Source organism: Cyphomyrmex costatus, unplaced genomic scaffold (genome assembly GCF_001594065.2).
Source record: "Cyphomyrmex costatus isolate MS0001 unplaced genomic scaffold, Ccosl1.0 scaffold26, whole genome shotgun sequence".
NCBI lineage: Eukaryota > Metazoa > Arthropoda > Insecta > Hymenoptera > Formicidae > Cyphomyrmex > Cyphomyrmex costatus.
Window position 1 is genome coordinate 58,110 of NW_017276692.1, and position 18,600 is coordinate 76,709.

The following is an 18,600-nucleotide window of genomic DNA, read 5'->3' on the forward strand; positions in this document are numbered from 1 at the left end:
CGTAAAATGAGTGTAAAATATATAAGTACGAATATTAGATTTTCACAATTACATGTACTTACGGTGATGAACACGAGGAAGATAAGTATTTCGACAATCGTACTGCAACATACAGTTGAGAGTACGAAAGGACGAGCACAAATAGTAACTTTTGTAGCATACCTAAATGTATTACGCAACAAAATTGATATAATATGTATTTTTTTAACTAGGTCATTTTCGTGTAAGATAAGAGTTACATATTTACTTAATTAATTCTTGATGTTTTTTAATACATTGGAACAACGAATAGAAATTTGTAACTTTCTTCAGCTCTTCATTCAGTACCTCCAATCTCGCTGATGTAAACCACAGCAATAGAGTCATAAAAACATTCGTGCATAGTTGTCCTGTTATTATTAGTCCAGTATAAGATTGCTGTACGTAGATTATTGCTTTTAACGGTTGATAAGACACATCAAATGGATATTCGGCTAATGTTGGAAATTGTTGATTCATCATAGTAGGTAACACTGTCATTGTTGCAAGAGTGACAAAATAGAACATAAATACAAATATACCATAAAATATAACACACTTGTCAATATATCGTTGAATAACAGCTTCTTCATGTGGTTTCATTATCTCGCAAAAATATATCATTTCATAAGTAACATTCTGCAAATTATATTCTTATTGATAGAGAACACAATTTTAAGATATGATTTCTTAACTAACTTATATCTGAAATTTTTAATATTAAATGAATAAATATTAATTACTTGTATATGATGATAATTAATATGATACAAGATAAAGTTATAACCAATATGAAAGCTGCCACTTGTTAGAACTAATAGTTGTGCTAGAATGATAGGTTCGTCAAGATGATTTGAAACGCCATATAGTAATGCTGCCCCGAAACATGTTGCCATAATAAGACACCAACAGTGATATAATTTCATGCAAGACACTTTAAATCTTGTCGCACTTTTTGGCAACGGCCAACACCAAACTGGGAGCACACATAACTTTGTAACGAAGATTACTTCTTTCAGCGTTACCCTTCTTCGCATGACTGCAGTCTGCTATGTATGTTATAAGCGTATTACAAATTTAGATATTGTGGGAAGCGAAAACTCCTTTACCAGTCGGTACATATAATTTACTGAGTGCTCCAGGGATTTGCAACATTATTACGAAGCAGGGAAATATAGCCGAGGGGGATTAACACAAATATATTATTTATAGTCTTCGTATAACGCATATATCTGTTTAGCATGAGGGGAATGCCCTAATAAAATTATTATGAAGTATATAATGCGTGAAATAGATAGTGTTTTCTACTTAAAATCAAAAGGAATCATTTTCTATTGCTGTGTCTGCAATAAGAGTTCACAAAATATGCATGTAAAGTAAAAAATGGATCAACGCTTCCCTATGATATCTTGGAGTGTATGTCTGTACATCTTAGATATCGTAGAGAAACTATATACTTATTTTAATTTGTCTATTATTTTACATATATCTTATTTACTATTACTGTAGATACTATAAGAAAGTGTTTTGAATTATCAAGTCTACGCGCATTTTTCGTTGTGCGCTACTTAATAATTTTATTGATGCATGTCCTATTCGTAAAATGAGTATGCAGGCAGTAACATAGAATTTACTGTTGATATACAACACTGTTGGTATATACAGTTTAGGAATAAGGATTTCATGTTAAAGGGTTTTATTCTCTAAGAAAATTGAACGATAAAGAAATGTCGGGTAACGAACCACTAGATTGTAACAGAGTTTTGTTTAAATTGTTGCTTTACGTGTAAGTTGAGTTTGACTATTGATTTCAAATAGCAATTTTTTTGAATATTTTTTGTGGTATATTAAAATTAATATCTTTTTAGAATATAAAATCTAAATTATTTATTGGAAGTATCGCTTGTATATGAGTAAGTAAGTGTATGACTTTCTCAATCTTTGGGTGTAATGTTTTTGAGGATATCTTTCAAATACTTAGGATCGCGATCGATTTCATGGAACTTCGATAAAAAAAGAGGTGTTCAAAGTATTCAAACATAGGAGAGTCCAGTTTAATCAAGACAAATGGACAGTTTTTGTTCTTCGATGGAAAAGTTTCAACTGTTAAGATTCATTAACTATAATATAAGATTCCTCTTGTTACTTATGCAACGGAAGGTTGAGATCTTAAAATTTGGAGGATCGGCCAATTATTAAGTATTTATTTTCAGCTAGATAAGTGCACAAGTGTATAATGTTTACGGAGCATTGAAAAATTACTTGATTGTCAATATTTTTATTTCTCTTTAGATTATTATACAGAACCCAATTTTCATTACAAGTCAATATTTTGTGTAGAAAGCTTTTTTTAACCTCGATAACAGGCAGATAGCCTGTTGTGGCGTCTCTCCTTGTTTTCAGGTGTTAGCACATATGGAACCCAACGACTCTTCTTTTAAATTCTACCAAGCTTTCACAAACGTTTCGAAATAATTTGTTGAATTACCGCAAGTGAATTTGCAAGCTCTGATTGCGTTTGACAACGATTTTTTCCAAAAAAAGCTGTTCCAATTCCACATCCTCCACTTTTTTTCGGTTAACCTGGATGTTCTTTATTTTCTAAATTAAAATTGCCATCACGAAATCTTTGAAACCACTTTTTACATGTATTGTACGACACAGAATTTTCTCCTAAAGCCAAAGGAAATCATTTCTTGAATTTTCGCGGTATTTTTCTTCAGCTGAAACGCGAAAAAGAGGCAGTGCCTCAAATGTTGCTTTTCGAACGATATAGTTTTCATCACTATTTTTTGAGGTTAGACTTGTAGCACCGACACCTTTTTATTATACTTTATTTTAAAGCTTAAGGATAACGCTTTAAAACGGCTGTATGGCTATATGTACGGAGAAAAAGATTCAAATTTGAATAGTGCTGTAGTCGATTGAATATAGAGGCCGAGAATTAAGTTGTAAACCTAATATTTTTTATTTAAATATAATACAAAAAATTTCCTGAAGTAATATTTATTTAATTTAATGTAACTATACAAGAGAACTACAAAAGCTTTACTTTGTACAAACGATAATTGTTTAAAGTAATATTTTTGCTATAGTATTGCGTTTATGTTTAATTACTATTCAGTAATCATCATTACCCGCAGTGTTGTAAAATAAGAAAGTATAGTTGAAACGTACTGTAACATATAATAATAAATAAGTATAGTAAAATTCTTCTTCCTTACATTAGTAAAAAAGTAAATTTTTTAAAAATATAAAAGATAATATATAAAAAATGAATAAAGTATATAATTATTATTGTTAATTTTTAAAATAATTAAAAATTAAAAATTATTTTTAATTCGGATCATGATCTGGATAACATTTGTCAATATTAAGGTCATTAGAGATTGTTTCATATATGTATATTTTCATTTTTACATGTAAAAAAAGTTGAATATTAAGTATTCACACGTTGAATATTAACGGGATCATGAGCCTGAATAATTTTCAAGAAGTTTTAGGCGTTTGTTGGACACCTTGAGTAATGTTAACGCCCGTTAATGTTACGTGGTATTGTAACTTTTAAGGGGATGCTGGAGTCCCCTATATTACCAATAAAACTAGCGTTTTGACGTTTTCGTTCCTGTCTAATTTCTTCATAATAGTTTCGCAGAATAAAAACTTCGTCTCCACGATTTAAATATTTAGGCTAATGTACCTGTCCTTGGTCTATGTTGTATCCAAAGCTGGAAAAAATATAAAATTACAGATTTTTTAATCTATTTTTATCTTCAGCGTTGGTCGCCATACTGAGGTTAAATGGATAAAAAAATCTACGATTTCATATTTTTTCTAGCTTTGAACACGATATAGATCAGGAGCAGATACATTAGCATGAATATTTAAATCGTGGAAAAAAAATTAAATAATAAAAATTAAAAACTGTAATGGAACCTTCTAAACTTCTTTAATATTATTGAATAGGATAGCGTTAAATTCGAATCAATCTTGAAGCTGTAATCTTTTTTGGACACTCTGTATGCATATATGTATAATATATATACGTATATACAGAATGTTCGGTGATGATTGTACCACTCTCAAGTAGAGCGAATTAAACTGAATCAAAAAGTTTGCGACGTGTTTGCGACTTTAGAAATATCTTATTAAATATTACGAAAATTGCAAAATAATGGAAAACTTATTGACTCACAGTTTAGTTTGATCTATCTATACACGAAAATATACATATAATAATATTAAGTATATATAACATATATATAATAATTATGTAATAATTATATGTGCGTGCGTGCGTGTGTAATATCAAACAATTAATACATGTTAACAAGCTGAATCAATTTTTAAAACTAATTTTTTAAAACTTAATCTTACCGATGTAAAGTAATTAAGAGATAATTCGGGCAAAAAGCAAGGTATTGAAACTATTATTGGTTTTTGACTTCTTATTATAATAATTTGCAGACATTTCCTTACTTCAATTGAGTGATTGTTTTCGAGTATGTGAAACGCTGTTAATGCGATGTCTTTGCTCTGAGTAGCAAACATTTTTTAAAATAAAGTTAATTATATAATGATGAAAAAATAAGCTGTGCTAAACCGGAGGTCGGTAGATCCATGGGAAGGGGTGCCTCTAGACCTATCAAATTCGATAGTTTTATTCGTTAAAAAAAACTTTTTTTAAATTTTATTCGCTTGAAAAAGACCTCCAAAAATATTCCATATTCGGTATGAAGATTCACAGCTTCTGTTGTAATATCAAGCAAATAAAATTAAAAAAAAGTTTTCTTTAACGAATAAAACTACCGAATTTGATAGGTCTAGAGGCATCCCTTCCCATGGATCTACCGACCTCCGGTTTAGCACAGCTTATTCTTTCATCAAATGGAACCAATTTAGGGGGCGAACAAAAAAAAAGTTTTTTTAAAGACCAGTCTAATATATATATAATATTATAACAAATTTATATAATCAGTAGTTTACCGTATACATTAAATGTTCTGCTGGCCAAGTATACATAAATACTTCTGCTAGACCTGCTGTACCTAATCCGATAATTTGGAATATTATCGCTGTAGATTGATGCTGTTTAAAAAAATTGATTGACGTATTATTTTTATGTTAATGTGATTTTACATTCTTACACTAAATTTTTTTAACGCATAATTTTTTATTTTTTACATAAATGTATGAAAAATATTATGATGAAGGATACGATGGAAGGATTCGATGCCATTGCGTATATGATATAATTTCTAAATTATCTTTGATTTTTTTAAATATATTTAATGATTATATGCCACGGAAAAAACAGCTGTGGTTATTACTATCAAAAGTCGCTTATCAATAATAAATAATTTTTAGTTGTAAAAATTATATGATTGTGATAACCATAAGATGGCATATCTTAACGATTACGGCTATTAAGATATTTTCTTACAGTTATAACCTTATAACAACTAAATGTATTGATGGGCGAAAATGATCATTAATTATTTCCGATTGTGATAATCGTAGCATATTTTCTGTGTGATATTTATATATTATATTTATGTAAATTTAGAAAAAATATATTTAAAAGAATAATATTATATTTTTATAATATTACATATACTTACACTGATGAATAAAAGAAAGACTACTATTAAGCTAACCGTGCTACAACATATAGATGTAAATGCGAAAGGACGAGCAGCATATGTAATTTCCTTTGCATAACTGAGTAAATGTATATGTCAAAATTATTTAAATCTTTCTAATTAGAATATTCTCATATAAGATAATATTTGTAATATTTACATTAATATTTTTTGATGTTTTTTAATACATTGGAACAACTGATAGACATTTGCAATTTTTCTCAGTTCTTCAGCTAGTATTTCAAATCTTGCCGATGCAAACCAAAGTAACATTGCCATATAAACATTCATACTTAGTTGTCCTGCTACCATTATTCCAACCATAGATTGTTGTATAAAAATTATTGTTTTTACCGGTTGATAAGATACATCGAATGGATATTCGGCTAATGTTGGAAATGTCTGATGCGCTAAAGGAGGTACTAATGCGATAGTTATGGATGCAATCCAGTAGAAAGTAGCCAAAGATATACCATTGAACGCGATACATTTATCAATGTATCGTTGAATCACAGCTTCTTCATGTGGTTTCATTACGTCGAAAAAATGTAACATTTTATAAGTAGCAATCTGTACACAAATAATTACTTCAAATAATTGATACATATAGAATGTAGTAAAACGTAAATATTATCTCTAATTAATTTGCATGTATTTTTTGCATGAAACTTTGACGTTAAATGTTAATTACCTGTATGTGATGATAATTAGTTATATGAAAGATAAAGTTAAAAATTACGTGAACAACGCTACTTAATACAAGAATTTGGTGTACTAAGATAGGAGGATCATTAAGATGATTTATGATACCGTATATCAATGGTAATTTTAGGCATATCGCTATAATTATGCTTAAACAATGATACAGTGTTACACAAAACATTTTAAATTTTGTTGCATCTTGTGGCAGGGGCCAAGACCAAATTGGAAACAAACTTAACTTCACGATGGAGATTATTTTTTTTAACATCACTTTTCCTTGCATGACTGAAGTATGCTACGTATGTTATGAACGTATTACTTGATATTGAAATAAAAACTCTTTTGCAAGCCGTTACGTAATGGATACGTTTCACGTGTTTGCAATAATATAATGAAAGGGTGTTACTGTAAAGGGGAGTTATTGTAGGAGAACATGTATTCTTGCGTTTTTCCGTTTCACGTGGGATATACGTAAATAAAATTATCATGACGTGATAATATGATGTATGTGAAAAACAGATAGCTTGCGTGTTTGAATTCAATAAGGGGTTACGTTCTTTGCCTATAAAAGCTTTAAAAAAAAAAATGCATTTCCAGTAAGATTTCTGTATAATTTTCTAAAAAATGTTATGTATTTAGGATGTTTAGATATTATTAATATCAGTAATTAAGAGATTGAGTAAAAAAGAAGATATCTCTATGAGATATTCCGGATATATTACATACTATGTACTTACACCGTACATATTGCAGAGAAACTATACATTATTTTAATCTGTTTATTATTCTATATAACACATAGTTTTGTATTGCTATAAAAATTTAAGTAAAACAGTTTTAACTTATAGACTTTCAACGCGCAGTAGCCCTCTTCATGCTACATAATAATTTTATAGATGTATATCCTGCCTGCGATAGGAAGTAAGTGTGCAGGAAGTAACATATGTTTCACTGAAATGATACCCTATGTTGGAAGTAAGAATTTTACGCTCTCAAAACCTTTGTATATAATTTTGAGAAAAGGGAAGATTTGATGTTTCATATTAAGGAAATAGATGGAGTGGTGCAATATTGGTTATAGGTAGGTATAACAAATCCATTATGGGGATAATATTGCGTTTCTTTAACTCCATGTTGGAGTTTAAAATTATTGTATAAGTCAGTATTAGGAAAAATTTCCAAGAAAATCCGATAAAAAGAGATCGGACAATGAACCAGGGAGATTCCGTTTGCTAACAAAAACGATTGCTTACAATTTCGTTTATACATAGTCGTGTTGTAGACATGCGACTGTGTCATGTATATGCTCGGATTGTGTACATGATACATCTATTTTGCATGCATGCACATTGTAATAAAGAACATTTATAATTGTGCGGTATTTACATACAGGATTTTCAATTTTCCACTTGAAGTGCAAATGTTTCAAAGTTCTACATGTGTTAGTGAGATCTGACATCCATTTCACATCGTTCGGTGCATGATGTGCAAAACAAGGTCCATTGTACAATTCGATATGGGCTTTTAACTTTCCACACACGAAGAAAAGTTTTACAATGTGTACGTAGCATGGAAGTGTGTGCAATGTTCTGTGCGCAATACGCAGTCTTGTGTGCAATGTGTTGTGTACATTACGGTCATATATATAATGCGTTATATATATGATATAATGCATTATATATATATAATGCGTTATGTGCCCCTGTGCAGGAGGGGGGGGAGGTGAAAGTTACTTTACAAATAAAGGAGGGGGATGAGAGTTGCTTCGCGTAGAAGATTTAACACATTTACATAGGGGGAGGGGGTGCAGAATAGTACTTAATATCGTACATGTATAGCAGAAATAGTACGTTATTTTTAAATCTTTTTTGGTTAATAACTTTTCAACGAATAACGAGCGACGGGAATGGTCAATGACCTTGACCTTCTTGAGGGTCAAGGTCACTCGGAAGTCATTTGAGGCTGACTGTGTAAATCGAAACATTTATCGAAAAAACTGATAATGTCCCATTAAAAATCCTGTTATAATTAACCATCTCTTGTAAAAGATTATTAATTTGTTCTTATAGGTAGGTAAGGTATTAAACTTATGAAAAAATTTTTTTGTATATTTCGCAATGTTCAAGTTTTACTTGTTTTAAAGTTTATAAATAATAAATTTATACATGAAATTTATTCTTAAAAAGTTGTTCTTAATATTGTAATTACACCATATTTTTGCTGGGATAGTTATTATAAATGTGAATTTTGTCAATGTTTCCATATTGGCCCCCCAAGTGGGTAATGTAAGTCTCAAGATTTTTAACAAAAAGCATTGTAGATTATTGTTTTTTGTAAAAATTTTTATAATTACTATATTAAAATGATTTTAAGAAATTTCTAGAAGTACCTGCGAAGCAGGGAAAGAGTGCTCGTGAAAAACATTCACGAGGACAATATCAACACAAGAGTATTATTAGGAAAATGTAATTCATTCAAAATAAGCTTTTGTGAATTTTTCACAATATTTCAATACATTTAGAATTTTCTATGAATTCGAGCTATTTGTAAATTTTTCGTGTTTTCACAGAGTCATTAGTTACTCATCAAAATTAATAAAATAATTATTTTAACGAGAACAACTGCGTGTATTTATGACAGCTGTTTTACCAATTAATTTATTAATGGATAAAGCTATTAAGAATGTGTTAAGAAAGATGTTCTCAGTGCTATTTGTATTATTTATCTTTATTTTACGTCTATAGAGATAGAGAAACACAAATTATATGGCGCTGATAGCGTCTTCCTAAATACATCTTAAGTTTATACAATTAGTTATATACGTGGATCAATTATAAATGAGAATTTTGTTCTGAAGTCTAGACAAGGTAAAGTAGGACAATGCAACGTTGAGGATGCTTTGGTGGAGATGTTAGGAGGAGATTTCTAGCCTAAGAAAAGATTTCTCGGGTCGTTACGGCAGTCTGCAACAAGATGAGCGGGAAAGAGGTTCATTCGTCCGTTGCGCAACGGATCATAATTAAATTTTTCTCCGTAGATTACGCCAACAATTCAGGGAATCAACTCTCTCACAGCCCCGTGTGTTCTTTTGGCACAAGACTTTCTCTAGAGGACGAGAGAGAATCGAAATTGAGAGTCACGATCGCCGTCCCAGAATGAATCTAATGGAAGACAATATTCGTGCGGTTTGGAGATCGAATGACGCATTACGATTGCCGAAATTGCTACTCATCTTGGAAACAGTTATGGTATTATTCAAAAAATCATTTCAGATGAGCTGGGATACAGAAAAGTGTCAGCTTGTTGGATCTTGCGTTTTCTCACGGAGCAACACAAAAATATTTGCGTCAAACGCGTTAAAAATTGGAGCAAATTTCATGAGTTGCACTTGAACACCCTTCTTACAGTCCATATGACTTTTACATGTTTGGATCCCTGAAAGAAGCGTTGGAAGGGCAGCGTTTTGCAGACGCAGGAATGGAAGCCTTTGTGCGCAATTGGCTTACAACACATCCAACTTCCTTTTATAATGATGGCATAAAGAAACTTCTAGTCAGATAGAGAAAATGCGTTTCCAAAGCAAGAGATTACGTAGAAAAATAAAAAAAATATTTTGCATTTTTATTTCATATAAAAAAAATTTTAAAAGAAATTCTCGTTTATATTTGATCCACCCTCGTATTTATGTTATTTTTATTTTTTATCATAATAGTACCTAATTAAATCAGTTTAATTGATCTCTTGACGTTTAATAATTTTCTAAAACAAAAGTCACAATATAACAAGATACAGAAATTAATTTACTTATATTTTTATACATACATTATCTTAATATAAAATGTTAATGTTAATACTCAATAATAGTTATATTGTTGTATTCTCTAAAGTATAAATAAATAAATTTTATAGTGCACAAAATGTGTAACATAGATAAATATTACAGATACTGTCTTTAAAGATTGTAACTGTTACTAATATTTACAATTTAAAAAGAGTTCGTCTTTCTATACATCTTGAAATTTTAATATCCATAAAACTGAATTAAGAACTGGAATTTGCCAGAATAAATTAAAATTATGCAAGTTATATTTAATAATAAATTTGCGGAATTGTTATATACGTATTAATATATATACTTTTTATTTTTTTAATTCGCTGTTTTTCCGTATGTATAGACAAAGATATATGTTCCTTTTCAGCAAACTTTTTTTTTCTTGAAGTTATGTGTCCTCAGAAAGAATTATACGAAACGTTGTTAAGTAAGAAAATGCCGTTGAAACGTACTGAAAAATCAATGAACATGTAAAACTTGTAAAAATAATTGTTGTAAAAATAAATAATACTATTAATGTATTGTATTATTGCTATGTATATACATAGTTGTAATTGATGGTACAATTGGAAAAGAACAAGTTTTTTATTTTTTATATTTTTATTTTATGTTTTTGCACAGAAAATACTTTTTTTTATTGTACCATAAATTACGTTATATTTTGTATGATTATAGAGATTAATACTGCAAGGCGTTCTCATACAGAAGCATAATGTTGAAAGGTTAAAGCCTTTAATAAACCCGGAACAGATATAACTACAGCTCGTTGACATCGTAGCAAAGTATATAACATAATCTTACGCGATTTGATGTTTTGGTTATACCATAATGAATTATAGGCTGCCTCAGCAATGTTAGAACTCTGAAATGTAAATAAAAATAGTATATTATTACTTATTATAATATTCAATTTTAGGTTTTTTTTTCCAACTTCTTTCAAACGTCTTTTTTTCTTACTGTTCTCATTAGATGATCAGCCGGCCAAGCGCATAGAAATACTTTTACTAATGATGTAGAACATACAATTATATACTGAATTTTTACAGACGGCGGAAATCGCTATTTAACAAACATTTTGAATTGAGAAATGCAAAACAGAAATTATTTAATAGTGTTGTATAATGTATTAAAGACTGTATTACGATAAACGGCAAATATACACACGCTGAGGAACGTAACGCCGCCAAATATTAGAGCTATAGTACTAACGCCGAGTGATGATAACACTACGAGTGCGATAGAACTACTCATTTCTTTTGCATATCTGTCAGAATTTAATTATAATTTTGAATCATAATAGAGAAGAATTTTATGATTAATTTATATAAGAGATAAACATTGTTTTAAAAAAATGTGATAATTTTATTTGGTTCTAATGCTAATTTGTACTTTTTTAATACCTTAGAGTTACTTGATGCTCTCGTATACATGTTTTCCAGTCAGAATATTTGGTGATTGTGCGGAATTTGTTTGTCAAGATCTCAAAGCGAGCCGTTGTGAACCATATTAAAAGAGCGAGGAAAACATTTGCACTCACTTGACAAGAAACCTGATACATACCGAGTGCTTGATGAAAATAGAGTATTGCTGTTATTGGTTGATAATCAACACGAAATGGATATTCTATTTCTAGCGGAAACCTGCGAGACCGAATTAATGGCACCATGAGCGAACCAGCTAAGGATGCAGCAGTTAATGTTAACGTAGTTCCATAAAACAAAATATATTTGTTAATATATTGTTGAAATACATCTTTTTCTTCAGCGTTTGCTTGCTTGTAATAATCTTCCATTTCGCAAATTACGTTCTGTAAATTTGTTAAGATTTAATTTAATTATTACAACTTCGATATGACATTGCTACAAAAATGTTTATTTGATATTATAAAGGCAGATCACAAATACGAAAAAAGAAAATTACTTATATTTGATATCTAATATAATTGATAACATTTTAAAGTACTAATTAATTTTGTTTTTCTTTCTTATTATTTTTAAAATTTACTGTCAACGAAGTTAATTTGATGTATTATAGTTTACTGAAATTGTATCCGTTAAAGGAAATATGATATTACGGTTTCTATTCTCGTATGTTATTTTATTAAAAATACAAGTTTTTAATTTAACAATAAAATCTAATAATAAGTAATAATATTATATAATATATTAATTTTACGATGTTACACACAAAGAAATTTAAGAACATTTAATGTTAAATTTAATATTAAATTTAACTATGTATAACAGTTTTTTTCAGGAAAAACCATTTAGGTTGACCATGTTTTTATTTTCTAATTTCTGACTTTTCTTTTTTGCAAAAAACTATATGTTTCTAAACTTTAGAAATTTTATAAATCTACTACATAGTAAAATATAAAGAAGATCTTTTTATAAAGGCAATTATGTATAATAATTTGTTTAGAATAATTTTAGTATTACAAAAAACTACATATTGAGATCTGTATATATTAGAAGTTTTGAATAATTAATTGAATAAAGTTTTATACTGCAATTATATATATATATATATATATAAGAAAATATTGTAGTTTTAAAACACACATGCACAGAGCACATAAATTAAAACAAAACATTATATCTATTTCATAAAGAAAGATAAAAATACAAAAGTAATGAGACACATGCCAGATATATGTATATATGAAACAGAACTCATGTAGAAAAATTTTATATTCAAATATAGGTTTATGGGTCGATAAAATAATGTGTTTCATGTGTCATTTGTTACATTATTAGTTAATATATAATACAAAAATAATTAACTTTTTTCTTACTTGCAGACGATCGTGCTGTTTCGTAAATAAAAATATTTGCAATGGAACTTCACAAAAGATGCCCAACGCACAAGCTAATTGCATAAGTAACAAAACATTGTCTAAATGATTACTAATTGAATATATTATCTCAACAATTATAAATGCACCGTTCACCATGGATAGATACCGAAATATTCTATCACGAATAATTTGCAACTTTGTAGCTGTTCGCGATAGAGGCCAACAACAAGCGAATAATAAATCTATCTTCAAAAAAGCAATAACTCTGTCTAAAGTCGGTGCGATTTTCATGTTATATGAAAAGCAGTCGTACTTCTTCATACAAGAATATTTCGACTGTTAATATTTCTGCGCTTTTCTCGCAATTGTATGAAGAACACTTTATGCAACTAGGGTAGAAACTTGTGTAGGCAATGCGAGATTATGCACATCGGCAACGCGAAATATCTCAGGCAGAATATTACGTTTATTATTTCTTCTGTTCGTTTTCCTCTCTCCTTTGAGTTTATGTGCAATCTTGCGGATTAATAAATTATACGATTGGTATGTATTTCACCTCCACGTAGTTCCATAGCACTTACATTTCTACCCTGAATTATTATAGAACTACACACTATGTCTTTATGTAATCTGCGTAATTGTTGAGTGTTGAAAGAGATAACTACAATATGAATTTCAATCTTTTAGAAAGTGTGAGAGATAGAGAGTATTATTGTTTATAAATGGAAAAACGCACAATGCTTGTGAGAGAGAGAGAGAGACATACGTAATGCATTGACATTATATTTATAGATTGCATTACGTAATTAAAAATTATGAGGAATTAATATAATTACTTTTAATGAATACAAGAGGCAAAACGTGTTTTTATGACAATTGTTATGCTAGACAATTATTTTATTAACGGATTTTGTCCATATCAGATTTACTTCACATCGCATTTAGGTACTTACGGTGTTCACTATTATTAAAAATATTTTTATTGAGATTATAAGAAGTTCTTTTTCTTTTTAATTTTTTTATTATAAATTTATATTACATTATATAAATAGGTATATTATAAATGTCGTAAGCTATTACACGCTACTAATTAATCGTATAAGTAAATAAAATATTTGGAAGTGTTCCAAATCTAATGTAGTATCGTTTCTAATGGTATAAAATACGAGAGTGTAACGTAAAAGACTTATAAGTACTTATAAAATAATAATTTATAAGAGATAAATATATATTAATAAATATAACAATATCCTTACAATTTTGTAAAATCTTAAAGAAATTGTAGGAAGGTCCCGTTTGCCTACTTCGTTTGAACACATAATATTGCACATAGTGCATTACACACATAATTATACTGTCCACAGCACATTGTCCACAGCAAGACTTAATTTTTTTTATACATAGCTTTGCAGCGATTCGGAATGTCAGAGGTACTGTACAACGTGAAGCAAGGTCTGTTTTATGTAGTAAAAAAAAAGTCATTAGTTTTCAAACTTTTTTGTTAATAACTTTTTAATGAATAACGAACGGAAAAGGAAAAAGTCAATGACCTTGAAAAATGGCGAGCAATTTGCGCTACTCTTGTAAATTTAGAGCTGTATCGAAATCTGTATTGAATTATATTAAGAATTTTATAATAAATAAATTTTGTTATCGCACTATTTACCGCGATTATATCTCATCAGCTCGTTGCTTGTTTTTGTTTTTATATTAGAATATTTTGTAGTAATATTCTATTTATATACGCGTTTATAAATTATATAAATTATTCATAAATATTGAGTAATGTAATGAGGAACAAAAAGAGACACTAAAATACTGTTTATTATTAATTTTTAATTTTGTGCAAATGTTACAGATACAGATGCAGATAGTAGCGTAGAGCAGAGTTTTGTCGTTTATTTTTCGCGATGATATTTATATTTTTGAACAGCATATATTAAATTTTTAAAGATTGTGCTTGTGCTCTCAAGGTGGAATTATGATTAAATAATGTAAGCTATTAGCATGTTACTGCAAAGAGATATTGTTTATCGTCGTGAATTTGCACATTACTTTAAAGTTGAAATTAACCCTTATCCTATAATTTAAATTATTTATAGTTTTGATCAATTTTCTTTACATTAGAAAAGTATAATACATACAGTAGATTATATATGCACCTCATCTCCCTTAGCAAGCATTGCTCGAAATGTTGTCAAATAGGAAAACGTAGCTGATAAATACTGTTACATGTAAATATACAATATAATTTTATTATTTTAAGTACCATAGTATATATGTATATATAATATATTATAAAGTTTTTTTAATGTAAATTATTATAAACCCACACGAACATTTTTAATTATCAAATAATGTTTTAATCTATTATATTATTTACTTTAAGCTTATATATTATATTTAAGTGAAAAAATATTATGTTTAACAAAAAAATAATAAAGAAGGCTTTTAAAGAATATCATTTTTTGCCTTCAACTAAAATTAAGAAACCTTGAAAAATCATTGTTTGGTTTTTATGAATGACAGGAAATAATGATGACAAAAGCCATGTATTATATGTACGATTAATAATTGGAAAATTATTTTTCTATCTAGAATTGTGCATAAATCGCCGACTACTTCATATTTAGGGGCGGAAAACGACATTTCTTTAACACTCTTCTTGAGTTATTATGACTAAGGTTATTGAACTTTAATTAAACCACTGAAAATAAAATTCCTCTAAATATTTTAATTTAAGATATAACTTACAGAGGCATAATAATTAAGTGAAAGAGTCGGTAGCATACATGGCACTGTTAGAGTTACAGGTTGTTGACTTCTCGACACAGTATATAACAAATTCTTCTGTAAAGATATATTTTTACTGTACCATGACGATTTATATCCAGCATGGCCAATGTCATTGCTCTAAAACATTAAAATAATGAAAACATTATAAGAAAATGTTTACCCAGAATAAAGACACAGTCATTAATATAATGTATAATATATATTTTCTACAAGATAGAAATGTGATTATAAATCACATCAGTTATATTAAAAGAAATTGTTACATCTATATATTTATTCCAAAATTTATACATACTTTATATTTGTATACTTTTAATTTATTGCAATTTTTAGTCTGTATTATTTTTTTATAAACTGTTTTATGCCTTTTTCCTTATGTTTTATTTAGTTGCTATATCTTACCGTGCGTAATAAATAATCAGCTGGCCATGCGCACATAAAGACTTGTATAAGTGCAGATGTGGCAATGACAAAAAATGAGGTTTGTATAGCTATTGGTTGTCGCTGTGCAAATAATATTTTAATGTAAATAATACAAAATTTAGATTATATTTGTGACAGAAAGAAAAAATGAGTCATTGTTTACAATTCTATATTAATAAAATAATTTTTAGTTTTTTAAAGTAAATTATGTAATGCCTAGATCATATCTATTTATATAAATTTTACAATACAAATTATATAAATATTAGCTATGTTTGTATGAGGGGGCTTTTTTTGTCTTTAAATTGATTGAATACAGCAGTGTTTACCTACAAAGCAGAAAATTTGTGTTCTAAAACAGAATTTGTCATTTTAAAACTGAATAGTACCTGTAAGCCGTAGGCAATAATGTAGGCAAATGTGACTTCGTTTCTGAAATTTGTATTTGTGTGCAAAAATGCATGTAGACAATTGAGTTATAGGCAAGGAGACATAAGGGTTCTCCCTGTTTGTATAATTTAAAGTTTACATGCTACTATTCTCTTTACTTACGATATTTACGTAAACAAATTTAATATTATGTAATAAATTATGTAATATGCAATAAAACAACGATACAGTAATGACTCACGCTTAAAAAAGTAAGACCGCTAAATACCACTACTATGGTACTGATCCCTATCGTTGACAATGCTATATATCGAACTGCCACAATAACATCTTTTGCATATCTATAATTAGTTGTTTATTACTACCAGTTTTTAATTAATTTTACTATTATATACACTATATATATGGTATATATATAAAACATAATTATAATTAATTTTATTATATAATATACATATAATAAAATTAATTATAATTATGTTTTAGTATTTAGTTTATATCTAAAAAGTAAGATTAATACACAAGTTTAAAAATGTTTCGATCGTATAATATGAGCTAAAAGTATCAGTCAAAAAATCAGTTGAAAAAACTAATGTTCTTAAGTGAAAATTAGTCGAGAGATGTCCAGTGCAATCAAGCGAAGAAGGTTATATTTGGTCAAGGAGAATATTGATGTATAATATAATTGATATTAGTAATATTAAATTACTTATTAATTTAATTTTTATATTCTTGTAGTTTGCCTAAACTGGAAATTGTAAAATTCACATAAAGAAAATATTAGACACCAAGACTTAAATATATAGTCTTCATAGCTTACTTGTGTTGAGTATACAAGTATATAATTATTTTTAAAGACGCGATTATACGGTAATGCATTACATAATTTACATATTACCGTAATAGTCGTTGATGTAGCTGTACACAGATTATAAACTCTGAGGTGTCCGTAATTTTTTGAAATTTGTGGGACAAAATCTTGAATCTTGCTGCTATGAACCAAAGCAGAAGAGCTACGAAGATGTTGCTACATGCTTGCACACGACTTTGGTACACAACTAACACATGATGCAAGTAAATAATAGTTCTTAGTGGTTGTTTGTTTATATCAAATGGATACTCAACGTCGATTGGAAAGGGTTGAGCCAACACTAATGGTCTGATCCATGTTGATGCAGCTGCCGCGGCTGTCAAACATAGTGTTATACAGTAAAATAATTTACATTTGTTGATATATTGCTGAAATATATTCCTCTCTTCTGATTTTGCTTGCTGAATATAATTTTCCATTTCGTATATTATGATCTGCATAAATATATTATGTAATCTTTTATTAATAACGGAGTCAGTAAAAGGAATTATTTATACATCAGCTAAATGTATTTATCAAAATGGCAATATTTCCGAAATATATTTTTAATTGTAACTTTTTAAGATTATGACAAATTAAATTTTGCATAAATATAAGTATAATATAATAGTTCAATTTGAACTGTTTTGTATATGACACACTGTATAAAATGTTATAGTATTAAATGTATATTACTGATTGTATACAGAGTATTCCTACCTAAAAGATATCTTGACTGAAAGATATCTTAAAATTATTATCATATGCATTGATTTTATCCGTTTGTTCGGTAATTTTTAGAAATTAATATTCCGTTAACTATTACAAAAATTGCTAAATGACGGAGGACTTTTCGACTCAATTTTTTTAATCAGAAATAGCACTATATGATTGTTGGTCGTTATTTAAGAAACAGCCAGTTCATATATGTATGTATATACATATGTTTATATATTCAATTTTGATATTAAATTTTAAATGCTAGTAATATTAAAAATCTTTATCATAAAAGATTGAAATAAAAAAAAATCTTATTTTAACAAAATTTTTAATTCTTTATGAACTGTCATAATTACAATTGAAAAATTTGTAAGCTATATCCCATTTAGATCTTTCCATTCCTTATTAATTTCAATTTTTCTAGATTTAT

At 28.3% G+C, this 18,600-nt stretch overlaps 2 protein-coding genes across 2 annotated transcripts; both read right to left on the reverse strand.

Annotated features, from left to right (window-relative positions):
* Nucleotides 1-11,587: 11,587 nt before the first annotated feature.
* Nucleotides 11,588-11,986, reverse strand: LOC108774513 (uncharacterized). Its single transcript, XM_018540646.1, has one exon. It carries the CDS (start codon nt 11,984-11,986, stop codon nt 11,588-11,590), a length of 399 nt encoding a protein of 132 aa, XP_018396148.1.
* A 3,700-nt stretch (nt 11,987-15,686) lies between these two features.
* Nucleotides 15,687-17,890, reverse strand: LOC108774514 (odorant receptor 67c-like). The gene is made up of 5 exons (XM_018540648.1): nt 17,499-17,890; nt 16,842-16,941; nt 16,190-16,291; nt 15,746-15,904; nt 15,687-15,698 (listed from the first exon to the last, which is right to left on the reverse strand). The coding sequence occupies exons 1-5, from the start codon at nt 17,888-17,890 to the stop codon at nt 15,687-15,689; spliced, it is 765 nt and encodes a 254-aa protein (XP_018396150.1).
* Between the last annotated feature and the right edge of the window lie 710 nt (nt 17,891-18,600).